Source organism: Notamacropus eugenii, chromosome 3 (genome assembly GCF_028372415.1).
Source record: "Notamacropus eugenii isolate mMacEug1 chromosome 3, mMacEug1.pri_v2, whole genome shotgun sequence".
Lineage (NCBI taxonomy): Eukaryota > Metazoa > Chordata > Mammalia > Diprotodontia > Macropodidae > Notamacropus > Notamacropus eugenii.
Genome location: NC_092874.1, coordinates 285749784 through 285770259, shown reverse-complemented (window position 1 = coordinate 285770259; position 20476 = coordinate 285749784). Strand labels below are relative to the sequence as shown.

Below are 20476 nucleotides of genomic sequence, written 5' to 3'. Positions count from 1 at the left end.
TTGATGGTGCAGCAGATTTCTGCAAGTTCAGAAGGAGTTAACGCACATCCCATATAAACTTCCTAGCTCTGTGAAACGGAGAATTTAAATTGCATCTTCCCTAAATACTTTTGTGATGAGCAATTTTTTCTCTTTAATACCACATCTATGAATTGCACTCAGATCCTAAAGCCATCAATGCCAAGGAAGTATCTGTCTCAATTACCTAAGATTGACCACTAGATGGTACTAATGATCTTTTTAAAGACTCAATGAGGATTCTCATGACTGGAACATAGATCATAGCCCAAGTATCCCCTCTGCTGTCCATGGCATTTCCCTTCCAACACGCTTTAGAAGTAATGATGGTTATTTGTGTAAAGAATCAATAGTTCCTTGGTTCCAGGCTTGAATGGTGTCATAACTTTAGACGGAAGGGACCTCCAAATCCCAAGTATGACAGACTCAGAATCAGAGGATTTAGAGCTGGGGGGGTGAGGATAGAAGGGACATCAGAGATTATCTAGTCCAATTATTTCATTTTACAGATGAGGAAACAGAGGCATGTTCCTTTAAGTAGTTGTTAAAATTTTATTTCATTTTTAATTTATGGAATAAAACAAGCATTTTCATAACACAATACAATAAAAAGATGATTGCACATGAAACAGCCAATCTCCTAAGCAGAATTTGCTATTCTTTTCAAATATGCAACAAAATTGTCATGTAAATTTCTTTTTTACTCATTTTTATAATTCCTTCCTCACCCTAGAGATGGCTAGGTGTGTGTGTGTTTGTGTGTGTGTGTGTGTGTGTGTGTGTGTGTGTGGTGTGTATGAAATTATTTCATACATACTTCATCATTTCTTTCTCTGGATGCAGACAGCATCATTTAAGCAATTCCTGAATATACATTTCTTACTTTTTAAGCAAATATTAATCCCTTTCTGTTTGGCCTTTGATAAATCACTTTATCAGTTTGGGTCTTAATTCCCTTCGCTATCAAATGAGGCAGTTGAGTTAAACGACCACTAAGATCTCTTTTAGCTTTAAACATATTATCTATGAATCTCTGGATTTCAGTTTTCTCCTCTGTTAAAGGAGGTGGTTGAAGTAGATGGCTTCCAACTTTGGTCTTACTGGCTCCACAGCTGGCATCCACTGTATCAGAACTGTCTCTCTGAGTCTCAGTTTCCTCTGTTGTAAAATAAAGAGGCTGAACTAGATTTCTTCCAGGGTCCTTTCCATCTCTAAAACTATGATGTTAACATCCTAATGCAACTTTCCTCATGGCCTTTTAATAACAACAATAATTGAAACTGACACATAGCTTTTCAAAGGTTTTACATATATTATTCCATATAAACCTCATAATAACTCTCCAAGTGCTACAGGTATTATCATCCTCATTTAATGGACAAGGGGACTGAGGCTTTAAAAGCCTCATGGTCTCATGGTCCCACAACTAACAAGTAGTGGAAGCAGGATTTGAACTTGGGTCTTTCAGAATCCAAGAGGAGTGCTTTAAGCAATATGGAAGGACAGAATAATTAAATCAGTTAATTATCTGTGTATATTCTACTTTAGCAGACTTAATTGTGGATTGACAGCTTCATGCTAATCATACATTCCTTGGCCCTTCCTTTTACCACAGACAGTATATGCGTATTAGGGCAGCTAGGTGGAGCTGCAGTAGATAGAGTGCCTAGCACGAAATCAGAAGACTCATTTTCCTGAGTTCAATGGGGTCACAAAGTGTCAGACAGGATTGAAAATGACTGAACAAAGTACACTGAACCTAGAGACAGAGTACATGACATTGAGTGCTAATAGGACTGAAAAAGACATCAGAGGCCATCTAGAACAACCCACTAATTTTACAGATGAGGAAACTGAGGCTTAGGAGAGGAAGTGACCTGCCCAAGCACACATAGGTAAACAGAGTGAAGATTGGACTCTCATTTATAAAATCATAGAATCATAGACTATCAGAACTGAAAAGAACCTTAGAAGTCATCTAGTTGAACCCCTTGAGCCTTCATTTTACAATAGATGAAACTGAGGCTAATTAACTTAACCAAGGTCACATGTATAGTAAATGGGGAGAATTGGTCCCAGTGGTCTTTCCTCTGTACCATGATGATGGGGTAAGGGAGATTATGTTGGACTAGAGCAGTCAAGGAAGACTTCATGGAGAAAGTAGGACCTGATATGAATCCTGAAGTATCACAGGATTTGGAAAAGCAGAGAGGGTGGCCAAAGTACCCCAAGCTTTGAAGTTGGGCTCTGAGGTCATCTTGTCCAGTCTCTTCATTTTATGGAAAAGGAAGCAAAGTTGGAGGACTTGCAGATAGAAAGTTGTAGAGGGAAGATTTGAACACTGGTTCTCTGATTACAAATGCAGCCATTTTCCATCATACCATACTGTTTGAAGGTAGGTATTTGGGGTCTGAAATGGGCATAGGTGTTAGAGGAAGGAGAAAGGAAAGGGAGATCATTAAAGGAGGCTAATGGGAAGCTGTCCTGTTATAAAGGGAGACTTTCTGTTGAGGTGTAGTGGAGAATAAGGTTTGATAGGTAGGATGAACCAGATAGTGGAGAGCCTTGAGTGCCTGGCTCCAATGCTTGATTAGCTCTAAATTTAGCTTCAAAAGTTCCTAGCTCTGCCACTTATAAGCTATGTGGCCTTAGGCAAATCACATCATCAGCTGGGTCTCTGTTTCCTTATCTGTAAAATGAGGAAATTGAATTATATTGAAAAGATACAAGGCTTTATTGGTAAAAAGAAGTATTGTGGTGTAGTAGGAAGAATGCTGGACATGAAGCCAGGAAGGTCTAAATTCAAATTCTGCCTTAGATATTTACTGGCTGTGTGACCCTTAGGGAAGTCACTTAACCTCTCTGACCCTCAGTTTCCCCTTCTATAAATTGAGGAGGTTGGACTTAATGACCTCTAAAATCTCATTCTTCTTTAAATCTATGAGCCCATGGTGTAGGTACCTCTAACATTAACCAAGATAGTAATGACTCCCCCTCTCCCTTAGTTGCTTTGGCTCCAAAATTCATCTCTCCCTGGCCAGACTCCTTTCTGGTCAGGTCCTTTTCTCCACTTAGCTAGGATGGTTCTTGGATCACAAGAGATACTGTCTATTTCTAGTGCCATACTAAAAAGCTTTTCCAGTTTGTAATTACTTTTCCATGGGAATATCTCCCAAAAGTCCAGGGTTGCATTATGTTATGATGAAGCATGCCACTGAGACATTAGTAGGGAATTTTAATATTAGATTAAGAAAAGCATTTAGTAAGGGGCAACTGCTCAAAAAATGTTTTCAAGACCAATATTGTACACTTATGTAGTGTTCATGGATAGAGGCTGTCAACATCACTGCTTTCACAAATGATTGATATAAAAAGGTTTCCAATCTCCTTTGGCCATTCCCTAGACACTAAAGTCTGCAGCTTGAATTGAAAGAAATATTTTCCCTTCTATGTTGCAGTACCATGGTTCCCAAGAACAATCCAAGAGCTCGATAGATTTGCCAACCAGATTCTCAGCTATGGGGCTGAGCTGGATGCAGATCACCCGGTAAGTTGGGCATAGTCCTCCTTCCCTCCCTTCCTCTTCCTTCCTTCCTTCCTTCCTTCCTTCTTTCCTTCCTTCCTTCCTTCCTTCCTTCCTTCCTTTCTTTTTTCTTTCTTTCTTTCTTTCTTCCTTCCTCCCTCCCTCCCTTTCTTTCTTCCTTCCTTCCTTCCTTCCTTCCTTTCTTTTTCTTTCTTTCTTTCTTTCTTTCTTTCTTTCTTTCTTTCTTTCTTTCTTTCTTTCTTTCTTTCTTTCTTTCTTTCTTTCTTTCTCTTTCTTTCCTCCTTTCCTTCATGCTTCTCTCTTCTTTCCTTCTTCCCTCCTTCTTTTCCTTCCTTCCTTCCTTCCTTCCTTCCTTCCTTCCTTCCTTCCTTCCTTCCTTCCTTCCTTCCCTCCTTTCTACCTTCCTTCCAAACTTCTTTCTCTCTTTCTTTATTTGTAAAATGAGGGGCTTCAATTTTCCATCACTATCAAATGCTTTCTCAGTGAAAGGATTCTGACCCAGAGTTGTACTGTCAAGTGAACAATATGGGTGCTTGAGGAGATGGGTGTCACCAAAAAGAAAGTGGGTTAATGGGCTCTCTGGCAACCCCAAGTATTTTCCTCTTAAGAGAGAGTAGCCCCAGAAGGCTTAGGTTCAAATGATGACTCTATGGATTACTACTTCCAAGAATTTATTTCTTTGGATCTGATTTTCCCCACCTCTAAAGTGAAAGGGCTGTTCTCTATGACCTCTAAAGTCCTTTTCAAGTAGAAATCTATAATTCAATGAAATCCAGAAGCTCATATAGGACTTTAGGATATAAAGACCCATCAATGAGGAACAGAGAGTTGCCTTGACTATTCTGAGGCTTGAGTGTGATGTGTGTGTGTTGGTTCAAATGTACCATGTATCTTGTAAGTATATTGGTAACCTGTTTGCTGATATATCTATGAGCAGAGGGAATTATTTCAGAATATCAGAGGTGGAAGGGATCTCAGAGGTCAATCAATCAGCCAGCTGGCATTTAAGACCTCAAGATGTACCAGGCACTGAAGACAGAAACAGAGAAAGGAATCAATCCTACAATTTATCTATCGGAATACTTTTATTTTATTGAGCGAGACAAAAGGCACATATAAACATACACAAAAACAACTGCCAGGTAGTTTTAGGGGAGAGGGCACTAACTGCTAGAGGGAAACCAGAAAAGGTTTCATGTGGAACAGGGGTTCTTAATCTGGGATTCATAGTCTATTGAGAGATGTCAGGTGTCCATGAATTTGAATAAGAAAAAATAACTACTTTATTTTTACTAACTTCTAAGTGAAATTTGGGCAGTTAGGTGAGGCTACAGTAGATAGAGTTGCTGGATCTGTAGTCAGGAAGAATCCTCTTCCTGGGTTCAAATCTGGCTTCAGACATTTACTAACTGTGCTACCCTGATGAGCTGGAGAAAGAAATGGCAAATCATTTCATTGTCTTTGCCAAGAAAACCCCAAATGGGCTCACAAAGAGTTGGATATGACTGAAATGACTCAGTAACAAAGTAAACTTTAATACTGCCTTCTTATTTGAAAACATTATGCTGAGAAAGAGGTCCATCTATTTCACCATAGTTGTCCATGGCACAAAAAAGGTTCAGAATTCTTGATGTGGAAGGTGGAACTTGAGTTGAGTTTTTTGTTTGTTTTCATTCTTTTATTTTCAAATTGTTTGAAACACTTAAAAAAACCCTCCTTTGTTCTGACTGCTTCCAGATTCCTTAGCATTTACTTAAGCAAGCAAAGGGTCATGTTTCTCTCACCCAACAGAGGGAAACACCTTGAAGAGGTGGGAAAATGCTTAAGTCATTCTTGAAAAAGTCTGGAAGCTCAACTTTTTCATTTATAGTGACAGCCTTGTGATGAGCTGCCAAATGAGGCATTAGCTAACTGAATGTATAGAACCCCTCACCCCCACTCCATCCCATCATAGCTTTCCTAGGATACCTTATCTTGAGACAGGTTCCTCCCATATACTCAGAATGTTGTGTGGATCAGAATTGGTGCAGTAACAGACAAAGGGCCACTGGGATATTGGTTAAGAAGCATTTATTAGGTACTGTACTGAGTCAAGAAGCATTTATTATGCACTATACTAAGTCAAGAAGCATTTATTATGCATTGTACTAAGCGTTGTGCTAAGCACCTAAGATACAAAGAAAGGCAAAAGACCATCTGTGCTCTCCAGGAACTCAGTCTAATGGAAGAGATAACATGCAAATAACTCAGGACAAATAAGCTACACACAAGAGAAATTGGGATACTGAACAAAGGGAAGGAGTTAAGACTAAAGAGGACCAGGAAAGGCGTCTCCTAGAAGGTGAGACTTTAACAGAGACTTGAAGGAAGGAGTCAAGGAAGCCAGAAAGTGAAGAAGGAGAGAGCTCCAGGTATGGGGGGCAGCCTCTGCAAATGCTGGGAGTCAGGAAGGTGAGGTGTAGCAAGGTGCTTTGATCCAATGGCCAACGGGAAAGTTGGTGCTTCTTGTATTCTCCCAAGAGAGGAATAAAAGGAGAACAGCTAAGAGGGAGAACTCTTACCATTTGCTAGGCATCATGGGCACTTTTTAGTCAACTCAATGAGGAGACTCTCTACCCTTCAGTCTGTATGAGGTTCTTGATGAGGGAGGAAACTGGGACCCAATCTAAACCTTGCCATGATTAATATCTTTGATACATCAAATAACCAATATTCATTAAGCACCCACTATGTGCCAGGTACTGCATAAGTCGGAGAACTAGAAGAGACCTTGGAGTTTAACCAATCCAACCCCTCTCTCCATTTTTCATATGAGAAAAATGTGCCTCAGAGGGAGGAAGGAACTTGCTTGTCCAAGCTCATTCAAAGCTAATACTCCAATCAGTCTCATTCAGACCCTACCCTACCTTAGTTTCTTCACACATCAAAATGAGGTTGGACCTGAAAGCCTATGAAGTGCTTTTCAGCTCTGGTGCAATGTTCCTAGGATCTCTTCTCCTGCACGATTGGTCTGAACCCCAACTCTTATCTGGGGTATGTTTTTTGCTTCTGGTTCCTAGCTCCCCTAAATGCCTGTTTGCTCCCATCTCTCAGTCTCATCCTCTAGATTCTAGAGTCTAGCATATCTTTCCTCAGTAGTTGGGGGGGAACTGGAGAATTGTCAAGGACCCTAGGCCATACTTTCCTCTAGTTACCTTCATGTTACCCAGGGTACAGATGTGGTCAGTTGTAAATCTGGTTGGCCTTTCTTTAAAAAAGAATCCCACTAGCATCTCTGACTTCCCTGACCTCTAAGGACCATGGATATTTTATTGTGAAAAATAAAATTTATCAGGTACACTGATTCCCTCCACAAAGAGTAGGCGTCAGGCTCGTGGTGTTCCTGTGATTTGTTTAAGTCAGGCTCTGGGAATGCAGTCCAAGGACAAGGCAAGCCCTCTTGGGTGTTTCTCAGCATCCCAGAGCCCCCTCCCACAAGAGCATGTGGCCCTGGCTATAATGTATGAGATGGAAACAAACCCTAGCCTGGGAAGCAAGTGTGTTCTTTCCAAAAGGACCCCCTGTTCCAAGATTTCTGTTGTGTTGAATACGATCTCTCTTCCCACCCCTGCCCTGCCCCCCACCCGACCCCTGAGCCTTGGCAGCTGCAAGCTGGAGGATGACTTATATTTCATATTGGGGCTTCCAGGCCAGTCACTTGGAGAGGGGATTGTTCTCTTCATGGAGGGTAAAGGGCTCTCCCAGTCTTCCCCCCGACTCCTGACCCAGTGAAAGAAATGAAACAGAAAGAGAACAGACTCACTCTCCCTTTGCTGAATGTTGTTCTAGATGTCAAAGGCTTAGGATGGGGGAGCTTAGAGGGGCTGTAGTTGAGGCCTCTCATTTTATAAATGAGGAAAATCAGTCATCCTGATGAATATCTGGCTGCTGGACCCAGATGGCTCTGGAGGAAAAAGTGAGGCTGGTGACTTTGCACAGTCCTGCCTCACTTAAATCCAATTCAGTTGCAAGTCATGGCATCACCTTCCTGATGTCACGGTCTCTTCAAGAACAATGGACAAACAGCAACCATAGATTCATAGGATCAGAGTCAAGAGATAATTCGTGAGGCATCTTGTGCAACCCCATCTGCATAAGATATACCTTCTCCCTCACTTCAAGCTAGTGGTCACCAGATCTTTATTTCATGATCCCTGGTAATGAGGAATCTATATCGTTTAGAGGTGATTCATTCCACCTTTGGAGAACTCTCCCACCTTGGCAGTTTAATTGACATGAAGCTTAAATCAGACTCTGCATTCTCCATTCTCAAGGCAGCTAGTTGGTACAACCAGAAAGAATGAGGGACATGGAATCAGGAAGTACTGAGTCTGAATCCTGCCCCAAACAACTGGTAGCTATTTGACTCTGGATCACTCACTTAATTTTTCTGTGTTTCAGTTTCCTCATCTTTAAAAGAGGGGGATAATAATAGCACCTACCTCCCAGGGCTGTTGTGGTGTGGCCAAATGAGTTTACATACAAAAAACGCTTTGCAAACATTAAAGTCTATATAGATGCTACAATAGTGTTATTTTATCTTTGGTACACCAGCCTTTTGAATTCTTGGAGAGAGCAGTTATGTCTCTGCCTTCTTCTAGGGGGTTGTTCCCTTTCCCTCTGCTCTGACCCACCTCCAGTTTTCTCTCCTCTGAGTTAAAAATCCCCAGTTCTTCCCTCTGATCCTCATACCTGGAAGGCCCTGCACTAACCTGACTGCCCTTCTTTGGACAATCTCCAGGTGATCACTTTCCTTCCCAAGTTGTGGGGCCTAGACCTGAGTACAAAACTCCAAAGCGGGTCAGAGAAGCAGGACGTCCTTTGTTCATGATACTGTACTTCACTTAAATCAAGCCCAGTTCTACTAACAACCTCCAACCTCTCCATAACTCTCTGAAATGGTAAAGCTGAGCTTTCACTATACAATCACTTTGAAGGCCTTCAATCCACCAGTCAATCCATTAGCCAACAAACATTTATTATACATCTACTACCATCAAGCCATGATCTTATAATGATACTTCTGTGGGTACAAAAAAAAGATGGCAGTGAAGGAAAGAAAAAGAATGAATTTTGCACACACATGCACACACAAACAGCCTTAAGGTGAAATAGCGAACCTCATATTCTTAACAACAACAGACATTTCAAGCACTTGATGGCATTATTATAGGATTGTAAAGTTCGCAAAGCATTTTGTACACATGATCTCATCTGAGCTTTTTAGCCACACTGGGTGGTAGGTATTATAGGGACCACTGTTCCCATTTTACAGATGAGTAAAGACAAGTATAGATGTGATTTAGAAAGATGATGACTTGAGATCTTACAGTTTCTAAGAGTAGGAGGTGAGATTTGAACCGAGTCTTCCTAATTCCAGGTCTAGTTTTCTTTCTGCTACACCCGAGATGTCAAATGCAAAGTCCAGCAGGGTCCCCAACACGCCTGAGTGTGGTCTGGACCAGATTAAAACATAGTTGGGAAATATTATAAAACAAATAAACAATGAATGGTTAAATATAAATAAATATAATATACAATGTGATAAAATATGATAATAAATAATAAAAGTAAATTAAAACAAGTATAGATACTATTACACTTGAACACTGTCAGCATGTGACCCTGAGGGACCTGTGTACTTATGGCTAGTGAACCCTGTTCCTAGTTGAGTTTGACACCATAGCCCTACCCAGACTGCCACTCTCATTGTTGGATAAAAATTTGGATTAAAAATTTGGCCACCATAAACATATATCCAGCGTGGGTGTCTAATTCTTAAATGCAATTTTAGCAACAAGTCATTAAAATAATAAAACAATGAGATATTACTGCTACCTTTCATGAATAAATGTCACTCTGCCTATTGTTTGGGGTTTTTATGTCCTGGACTAAAGCAGAGCTGGCTAGTTCATATGGGTTGTTGGACCCCTAGTCTTACCACATTAATATGATGAGCTAACAAATACAGTTGAAGCAGCTAGGTGGTACAGTGGACACAGTGCCAGGTCAGGAGTCAGGAAGACTCACGGTCGTGAGTTCAGATCTGGTCTCAGACACTTACTAGCTGTGTGACTCTGGGCAAGTCAGTTTACCCTGTTTGCCTCAGTTTCCTCATCTGTAAAATGAGCCAGAGAGGAAAACAACAAACCATTCCAGTAGCATTGCCTAGAGTAAACCCCAAAGGGGGTCATGAAGAATTGGACAGGACTGAACAACAGAAAATATCTATTTCTACCTCATAGGCCAGAAAGAATTGTTTCCCCTTACCCTGTCTCCCTGCACCATATATACACTCCTTATTTTAAAGACAGGGCTGGGGAAGTTTGATTGGTTGTTCAGGTTCCTACATAATGATACTCATGGAATTGTTTGCAATAATTACAGCAGAAAACCTTTAGGGGTATGTGTATGTGTGTGTGTGTGTGTGTGTGTGTATGTGTGTATGTGTGTGTGCATGTGTGTGTATGTGTGTATGTGTGTGCACGCATGTGTATGCGTGTGTGTTTAAATCATGTTATGTCTTACAGCAATATGCCTGCTCCCTCCCTCCCCCACCCTTCCCCAACAATTTATTTTCCTATCCAAATAGACTGAGTTCCACGCTGTGCAGTCCAAATTGCTGCTATTCGTTTAATTGAGATGAAGCAATTATAAATAAATCCCATGCAGTGCCTGCTGAAATTGCCGCTATTAGTTTGAATGGAGACAGGGTGATTAGTCATTCACCGAGTGCAGCTCACTCCCCTCTTATTGCAGCCCCTGTGGGTGACAGAAGCCCCGGGGTCCCCCAGGGCCATAATAGTCTTCCTTGCTCACCAAAGGAAAGGGAAAAGCAGGCCCAGAGGGGAAACCAAGTGAGGCCCCAAGAACCATCTAAAGGGATCTAAAGGGTTGTTATGTGGGAGAAACCCCAAAGGCAATACAATGAATGGAAATTGTCTAGAGGTCCTTGTGGACTTGTCAGAAAACCTTCCTACAATGAGCTGTCCCACAGTGGAGTGGACTGACTCTGAAGCTGGTGGAGTCCCAGAAAGCCTTGGGTGGTCACTCTTTGGGGGCTGCTATAAAAGGTTTTCTGGGGCATAAAGGTTGAACTGAATAGTCTGACTGCTCCCAACTCTAAGATTCTGGGAATCTACAAGAGGCTCAGGGCTGTGACTCTAATTAAACCCACAGAAGTACAACAGCGCAGACAAAAATGACCACTGTAAGGTGAGAAGGGGAAATAGAGGCCCAATCTTACCTTGTGTCTACTCATATTCACCTCTGAAAGAATCAATTATCATAGGATTTAGAACTGGAAGGGACCTCTCAGGCCATCCAACTAAAGAACCTTCTTTCATAAATGGGGAAACTGAGACCAGAGAGTTTGTGAAGCGGTGAAGTCACCTGTCTAGGTTCATGTGGGTAGTGAGTGACACAGGGGAGTTTGAACTATAAAATCTATTGCAGTCTTTTCATTGCATGTACAATACTGTGGGAAGTACAAGAAATGTGTAATAAGTATGGGAAGGGGAGGGGAGGGAAGCAAAAGAACGGGAAGTTGTGAAGAGGCTCAGGTAGGCTTGTCAGGAATACCTTCCTAATAAGTAGAATGGAATGACTTGGGAGATGGTGGATCCTCAACAAAGGTTAGATGGCCACATCTAAAGGAAAGGAAGGAAAGGGAAGGTCATCCAAACTAAGGATATTAAACCTTTCATTCTACTGAATTCCCCAAATTCAACACTCTTCTTGTAAAGACTGTACTTCCTTCTCAACTAAACTTGGTATGTATTCTTGGTTCAGCACATCAGAGTCATAGAATTCTGGGACTGGAAAAAACTTTAGAGTTCATCTAGTCCGATGGTCTTCATTTCATAGAGGAGGAAACTGAGGCCCAGATAGTGACTTTGCTGAGGACACTGAGTGAATAGGGAGCAGAGCTAAGGATGGAACTCAGGTCCACTATACCATACTTATCAGAGAACAAAGGTGGGGAGGAAGTATGGTGGTCTGGTTAAAAAAGAAACACAGATGCTGACATCAGAGAATTCTGGTTCAAATTTCCTCTTAGACACCTACTGGACCTTAGACAAGTCCTTTCATTTTCCTGTGCCTCGGTTTCCTCTTCTGTAAAGTAAGGGGGTTGGACAAGATGGCCTCTGAGGTCCCTTCTGCTTCTAGGTCTATAATTTTATTAGCTCTTTGGGCCTGGATTTTCTTCACTCTAAAATAAGTGGGTTGGAATACATGAGCTCAAAGGTGCTTCCAACTCTAAATCTAAATTGTCTCTTGGACTCAGTTTTCTCCTCTGTAGTATAAGGCAATCTCTGATATCCCAACTACCCCTAAATCTATAATCCTATGATCCTATGAACTTGTTTGAAGAAGTCATTCAGAGTGTGTGTGTGTGTGTGTGTGTGTGTGTGTGTGTGTGTGTGTGTATGTGGCGGAGGAGGTGCCTTCCAAAGTTGAAAAACATCTCCTGAAACAAACCATCCATTAAGTCATGAGAGGCCTTTTGAAAGGGGCCCTGCTAGAACAAACAATTTCACAACATCTCCCTCCTGGGACATTTGGTTCTTTCTGTGTTATGTGAAGTCTCCTGATGGTCCAAAGTGCAGCTTGTCTGTTTCCTTCTGTGGCCATAACTTTAAAAATGAAAATAACATTTAACTCCAAAACTGGTTCTCTGTCCTTGAATGATCCAAGTTCTCTGAAGTAAGAAGCATCTGACAAAGACCTGCCAAAGAACCTGCTGAGGACAGGCACTTTCTGGCCATCATTATCCATTAAGTTTATTGAACTAGTCTTCCATGTTTCAGTAACTGCCCACAGGGATGATCTGAAAGAATTGGTACAGTCTAAGATGGGATCGTACAATTGTAAATTTAGAGCTGGAAGGAGACCTTGGAGATCATCTAGCCCCACCCCCTCATTTAATAGAGGGAGACATGAAACCCAGTGAAGGGACATCACTTGTCCAAGGTCATCCAACAAGAGCAGGATTCATATCTATGTCCTACTACCGCAGATTGAGTTCTCTATTTCCTGGATGTACCATGATAGCAGAATTCCAAGTCTTATCCAGGGCAAAACTTCTTACACCCTTAAGGAGAAGGGACTTCAGAGAACATGTAGGCTAGTCCTGACCACGAATTCCCTCTAGAACATATCCAGCAAGCAATCATCCAGCCTTTCTTTGAAGGACCTCCATAGTGTGAGAACCCACTCTCTCCTGTGGCAACTTACTCTATGTATGCACAGCTTTGATCTTGGGTGTCTTTTCATTGTGTGAGTCAAAATCTGCCACTTTACAACTCCTACCCATTGTGTTGGTCAACAAGCATTTATTTAGCACCCTAGGATGAGCCAGGGACTATACTAAGCACTGGGCATGGAAAGAAAGGTGAAAGACAGTCCCTGTTCTCAAGGACTCCAGAGTCTAATAGGGAAGACAACATGACAACAGTTGCATACAGAGATGATAGAGACTGAATAAATTGGACGTTTTCAACAGAGGGAAGGCACTAGCATTAAGAGTGATGAGAAAGGGTTCTTACAAAAGGTCAGACTTTAGCTAAAGCTCTAGGGCAGCTGGGAAGGAGAGATGAGGGAGGAAAGAGTTCCAGACATGGTGGATAACCAGTGAGAATGTCCTAAGTCAGGAGATGGAGTGCAGTGTTCAAGGAACAGTCAAGAAGCCAGTGTCCCTGGGTCACAGAATATGTGAGGGCTTGGGGGAAGTGAGGTGAAAGAAGGCTAGACAGGTCATAGAGTACCAGGTTATGAAAGACTTTGTAAGCCAAACAGGATAGCTATATTTTATATTGGAGGTAATATGAAATTATTGGAGTTCATGGAATGGGAGACTAGGACATGGTCACACCCAGGCTTTATGAAAATCACTTTGACAGCTGAATGGAGATTTGAGTGGAATGGGGAGAGACATGAGGCAGGCAGACCCACCAATAGCTAGCGTAATAATCCAGATGTGACTTGATGAGGTTCTGCACCAGAGCAGTTGCAGTGTCAGAGAAGAGGAAGGAGCATAGTCAGGGGATGTTTAAAGCTAGAAATGATAAAAATTGGATTGATTTTGGGGAAAGAGAGACGGGATAAAGAATCAAGGATGACACCTTTGAGTCCAGGGAACTGGAAGGATGGTGGTGGTCCTAGTTCTGATCTCTAGCACCATGCAGACCAATTTTGCTGTTCAGTTGTTTTTCAGTCATGTCCAACTCTCCATGATCCCATCTAGAGTTTTCTTGGCAGAGATATTGGAGTAATTTGCCATTTCCTTCCCCAGCTTATTTTACAGATGAGGAAACGAGGCAAACAGTGTTAAGTGACTTGCCCAGGGTCACAAAGCTAGTGTCTAAGGCCAGATTTAAACTCAGGAAGATGAGTCTTCCTTCCTAATTCCAGACCCAACAATCTATCCACTATACCATCCAGTTGCCCCAGTCAGACTAAACCCTCAGTTTAAAGATAATTCTTACATCCTTCAAGGGAGTCTTTTCTTCTGAGTTAAGCAACCCCAGTTCCTTCATTTGATTCTCCTGTGGCATGAGGCCCTTCCTCCTACTGCTTACTCTTCTCTGAGCCTGTTCCAGCTTTTCAGTTTTCATCCTAAAATACCACACAACTAAGACTTTGGTTAAAATTCACTAGAAAGCATTCTGGACATTGGGAAGAGCCTATTCAAAGACATAGCTGAGAGTTGTAATGTTGACTACTGGTATGGCATCTGCTCCCTCTGTCCCTCTTTGGGTTGGCTCATTTATCTTTAAATTACCTTCCTTTTGGTAGGTTTGGATTCTAGCCATAGCCACTCATCTACTATTTAAACTCTGTTTCTGACTCTGTCTCTCACCCCCCTTCCCTCCTTTCTTTGTCTCTCTCTCTGTCTCTGTCTCTCTCTCTCTGTCTCTCTCTCTCTCTCTCTCTGTCTCTCTGTCTCTGTCTCTCTGTCTCTGTCTGTCTTTGTCTCTCTCTCTGTCTCTGTCTCTGTTTCTCTATCTCTGTCTCTCTGTCTCTGTCTCTGTCTTTCTCTCTCTCTGTCTCTTTCTCTGTCTCTCTTTGTCTCTCTCTCTGTCTCTGTGTCTCTCTCTCTTTCTCTGTCTCTCTCTCTCTGTCTCTCTTTGTCTCTCTCTCTGTCTCTGTGTCTCTCTGTCTTTCTCTGTCTCTCTCTCTCTGTCTCTCTTTGTCTCTCTCTCTGTCTCTGTCTCTCTGTCTCTGTTTCTCTCTCTCTCTCTCTCTGTCTCTGTCTCTCTCTCTGTCTCTGTGTCTCTCTGTTTCTGTCTGTCTCCCTCTCTTTCCTCTGTCTGCCCCTCTCTCTCTCCCTGCCTCTCAATCTAACTCCCTCCTTTCCTCCTTTCTTTGTCTCTTTGTTTCTCTCTCTCCTCTTCTATCTCTCCCCCCCGCCCCCGACTTTTGTCTGTCTTTTTGTTTCTCTCTGTCTCCTCTTCTGTCTCCCTCTCTCTCTCTTTGTCTCTCTCTCTTTCTCTCCCTCTCTCTGTTCTACTTGGCATTTGATCATACTATTTCTTCTCAAGTGTTTCTGAGAAATAAGGAAGCAGAGGACCTGGGCTCAAATCTCAGCTCAGCCACTCACTACCTGTGTGGTCTTGGAAAAGCCACTTCATCTCACTCTGTGCCTCAGTTTTCTCATCTGTAAAATTCTGGCGTTGGAAGGCCTTTGAGGTTCTTTGAAGTTCTGAAATTATAATCCTCTAATCCTAAACATGATGCTTTTTATCCTTAGGGTTTTAAGGATCCTGTGTACCGAGCCAGGCGGAAACAATTTGCTGACATTGCCTACAACTACAGACAGTAAGTGTTCCTCACCTCCCAGCTGGGGAGAAAGGAAAGCAAACTCCAAAGGCTCTCCTCCCCCACCTCTAATTTTCCTCGATTGAGAAATGATTGCCTAGAGATTGTCTCCTTTCCTTTTTTTCTGTGTGGGTGTCCAAATCCCTGGCTACCACCATTTATCAAAAAATTGCTAGAGGACAAAAAGAAATTGCCCCCAGTGCTATTGAGCGTGCTCTTTCTCCTCTCGCCTTTGTTGGCTAATTGCAGAAGCTTTGTCTTTTATAACTACAAAGGGCTCTAGCTTGAATCAGTCCCCTCAGGTCTCCCCCACTTCTTTCAATAAGGAAGACCAAGAAGAGGAGAGAATCATTTGCATGAAAGAGGGGTCTCTATTCTGGGTATCAAATAATGAATTCCTTGTGGTCTCTGGGTAAACTAGGATTGACTGCCCTAGTTTCAGCCACCTAACCCAGATGCCTTGCACAATTTTAGGGTACGATTTGTTTTGGGGAGAGTGGAGGGGGTGGGGTGGGGGTTTGTCTGCCTTCCCTGTTCATTCCAGCTAAAAGAAAATGGAGAGAAGGAAAACACTTGGAGCTTGGGTATTTTGTTGTGGGTGGTCATAGGATCACAAATCTAGAGCTCAAAGAGAATTTAGAAGTCATCAAATCCAGCCCTCCTCCCTTTATTTTACAGATGAGGAAACTGACTCTCCCAAGGTCACACAGCCAGTAAATATCTGAGAAGGGATTTGAAGTCTTCCTGACTTCAAATCTTGGATACTGTATTTCATTGCACAATTGTGGCCACCACATAATTGTCACACCCTGTTGTTTTTTTAGTCCAAAATTTGGTTTGTAACCTTTCATCATGTGATCATCACATGGTATAATTGTTTGTCATGCTGCTTGAAAGATAAACAGAGGAGCCATGTATTCACCAGTGGCGTATGGATATGCATTTATCTCTTGTGTGTTGTGAGCCCAGGAACCTAGAATTCTCACTGCCCCCATATTATCAGTATTCAGTATATTCATAAGTATGTATCCTTATCTAGCACCAAAGACAGTTTAGTAATAAATGATTTTTTAAGTAATACTGTTGAGGTTTAGGGGTGCTGGGCCTCAAAATAGTGACACATGGGTCCTACCTGAATGAATTCAACTTAAGTCAAAGAAAATTTCAGAATTTCAAATTTCAGCCAAAGAAAAACAAAAAAGTACCTGAAGTTTTCCCAGTTCCCTAGTGGCAAGGCATTTGAGAGAACTGGGCATACTCTTCCATACAGGTCATTTGTCCCTGTTCCCTATGAAGGTGTGCCTAGGTCTCACAGGTAATATGTGTTAAAGACAAGACTTGAACCCAAATCTTCCTCACCATGGTCAGATTTCTAGTCACTATTTCAGGGCTGCCTTGCTAGAAAGACAAAATTTCTCCGAGTTAGAGACGTCTGAAAATGCAGATGTCTACAAAGAGTTTCCCATCTTTGGGGGCCTACAATTGGAGGGACAATCTCAGTGATATTATGAGTAAGATTCATACTCTGGGTCATGATTGACCTCTGAGGTCCATTTCTTCAGGGTTTTAGAATTCTGTAAGCTTTCCATTAACATACATTTATTAAATACCTACTATGTGCCAGGTATTGTGCTAAGCTCTGGAGATACAAAAAAAAAAAAAAAAGGAGGCTAAGGATATTCTTTGCCCTCCAGGAGTTCATAATTTAATGGGGTGAGACAACAAGAAAATCAACTTATACAAGCAACTATATACAGGCTAAATAGGAAATTATTAACAGAGGGAAGGCACTGGAATTAAGAGGCATTAGACAAGGCTTCAATCCTTCCCCCACATTTTCCACTAAGTCACAGATGTAGCATCACAGATTAAGAGCTAGAAGGGAAATTATATGTAGGGTCACTCAACCATTTTTCAGGAAAATATCTTATAGCCCTTGGTGGGAAGAATCACTCTTATCTTCGCTCCACCAGAATCTATGAATCTGATTTGCTGCCTGATGAAGAAAGAGGAAATTGTGGCTGTTTGTACTATGTTCCTTACCATATAGAAATCAGTGATTAATCACTGTCAGGGACAATTAATCAGCTTCTAAAAACTGATAACCTATTACTAGAAAGAAGAATGAGGCTTGCCTTGCTTGACTTGAAAAGGTGGGACTGAGCGATGGTTGGAAATCTTAGGGAAATCAATTTTGACACAGTCTGAGGAGGAGCTGCATAGTCGCTGAAATCCTCTAAAAGGGAAATGAGCTGCCTTGGGCATTAGTGAGTCACTGACCACTAATTAAAGAAGTCTTTAAGCAGAGGCTACCTACCCATAACTCTCATAAGTGTTATAGATAGGGTTACAGCTTGAGCTGTGACCTCTGAGATCCATTTTAAGAGATGCTATTTCTGTTTACCATATTAAAACTAGGGTCTTCTGGATTGTTGCTATATGGGATTTAACTGGGAACCAACTAGAAACTCTTTTAGTTAAATTTTAGAGTTAAATTGCCTTCTTAAATGCTATCCTTAATAAACACTATTTGGAGCAGGGCTTCTTAAATTTTTTCCACTCTGGACTCCTTTTCCCATTTTTGGCAGCGTTGGTGTTGTGTGGCCCGAAGGCATGTGCAGTGCAAAGTGCGCATGCTTTGTGTTCAGAACCAAAGCTGCAGTGAAGTTACATGATGCAAGTGCTGCCAGAAACATCTTGGATTCATTATGTGTTTGATTTTTAATTAATTTTTAATTGTTGGTTTAGAAATCTTTTACTGCTGACAAATTTTTCAAGACCCTATATGGGGTCATGACCTGCAATTTAAGAAGCACTGGCTACAGTATACGATGGCATCTTTTTTTGAGGATATAGGAAGTTGAAATGTCTTGTTTTTGCTCAACCCTTAGCACAATTCTTGGCATATTTTAGGTGCTTGAAAAGTGAGTTTTCCTTCCTACATCTGGCCATCTAGTAGGTCCTATGGATATAGGAAGTATAGGAAAATTGGTTGAAGGCATAAACCTAAGGGTATGCCCTGACAGCTGGTGTGTCTGGGGTGGTGTGGGGAAATGTAAAAAGGATTAGATCAGAAATCTAATTTGAATTTCAACTATGTGGCTTGTTTGTCACTTCCTCTCTCTGGACTTGATGGTCCATAATTGGTTCTACAATTTAGGAGCTACAATGACCTTAAAAAAGCATCAGCCTTTCAGGTTCTCAGTTTCCTTATTATTAACATTATTGGTGATAATAACGTTATTCCCTTGAAATCTCTTCTAGGCCTGAGTCTATGATCCTATTATTTCCTGCTAAGATTGTCTTTATCCTCAACCCCATATCTATATTTTCGACATCTTTGTTACAGTGGGCAGCCTATCCCAAGAGTTGAGTACACTGAGGAAGAGAAGAAAACATGGGGCATGGTGTTCAGGACCCTGAAGTCACTGTATAAAACTCATGCTTGCTATGAGCACAATCATATCTTCCCTCTTCTGGAAAAGTATTGTGGTTTCCAAGAAGACAACATTCCACAGCTGGAAGATGTTTCTCAGTTTCTACAAAGTAAGTTTGATTACTACTTAAGGTCTAGGTGGGACACCTTCTTCTGGGAAAGTCATTATATTTGCATAATCTTGGTTGTTGAATTTCATGGTTATCCCTACATCTGGTATCCTCCTGGTCCAATACTGAAGTGTGTGTGTGTGTGTGTGTGTGTGTGTGTGTGTGTGTGTGTGTGTGTGTGTGTGTGTGTGTAAGACAGAGACTGAGATAGAGAGAGAAAGATAGAGAAAAGGGAAGAGAGAGGGGAAAGAGAGAAAATGAAGAGAGAAAAGGAGAGGGGGAGAAGAAGGGAAAGAGAGAGAGATGGAGAGAGACAGAGAGAAGGATGGGGTAAAAGAGAGAGAAGGAAGGAGAGAGAGAGACAGAGAGAAGGAAAGAATTAGAGAAAGTGGGATAGAAGGAAGGAGGGAGAAAGAAAGAGAGAGAGAAAAGGAGAAGGGGAGAAGAAGGGAGAAAGAGAGAGATGGAGAGAGACAGAGAGAAGGATGGAGTAAAAGAGAGAGAAGGGAGGAGAGAGAGAGAGAGTAGGAGGAGAGAGAGAGAGAGTAGGAGGAGAGATAGAGAGAGTAGGAGGCAAGAGAGAGGGAGGGAAAGATACAGAGAGAAAGAATGAGCAAGAGAAAGAGAGATGGGTGGAGGGAGGGAGGGAGAAAAGACATGGATTCAAATCTTAGCTTTACCTCTTACTAGCCATATGACCATGGCAAGCCCTTTAAACTTTCTTGACCTCAATATCTTCATCTGTTAAATGAGAATCATATACTCACTCCATTTTCTCTCTAAGGTCAATATTCTCTATAAGGTCTAAGTTCCCTCAAGACTGAAGTGAATAATGCCAGTATAGAAGAGCCACCACAATTTAGTTAACAGGCCCCTAGTTTTAGAGACAGGAAGATCTGGGTTTAAATCCCACCATTGCCAGGTACATGACCCTGGATGCCTCCTGAGCAAACCAATGAACTCCTCTGCATCTTCCTTTCCTTAACTATACAATAAGGCAATGGATTTCATCCTCTAAGGTCTCCTCTAGTTCTCAAAGTGCTCTACAAATTGTAAAGTGTATGTTTTGTGACTTTGTGAATGTGTAGGGATGGGCTGATGGAGAGGATTGGTCCTGTGCTTTCCTTAGTATAGGTAATTCCTCATAAAGAATCTTTCTGCACTAACGCAGATTGGCCACTCATCTATATTTTAGAGATTTAAACAGTTATCTGGAGGCACTAGGAAGTTAAGGGCTCTTAAGCCAGTATATGCCATAAGAAGGACTTGAACCCATGTCTCCTTAGCTCTCAGGCCTTCTTTCTACAATGCCCTGTTGCCTTGTCAGTCAAGGACAATCCCTCCTGTTTAGCTGACAAAAGGGACTGAAAGACTTGGTCTTTGGCTAGTTGATTGATTTGGAAATGTTATCTACCAAATTCTTAAGTGCTCATTTTTGGTCTTCTCCTGAAGACCACAGGTTTTCCAGTTGAGTTCCTAGGTGGTTGACTAATCTCAGACTGAAATATG

The 20476-nt window shown here is 41.7% G+C and overlaps 1 protein-coding gene across 1 annotated transcript in view; it reads left to right on the top strand.

The window, feature by feature from the left end:
- Nucleotides 1-20476, top strand: part of PAH (phenylalanine hydroxylase) — a 72867-nt gene that overhangs the window by 29931 nt on the left and 22460 nt on the right. The window contains exons 4-6 of the mRNA XM_072655754.1: nucleotides 3477-3565; nucleotides 15354-15421; nucleotides 18771-18967. Of these exons, the coding sequence (XP_072511855.1) occupies nucleotides 3477-3565; nucleotides 15354-15421; nucleotides 18771-18967 (354 nt within the window). The remainder of the gene's footprint in view (nucleotides 1-3476; nucleotides 3566-15353; nucleotides 15422-18770; nucleotides 18968-20476) is intronic.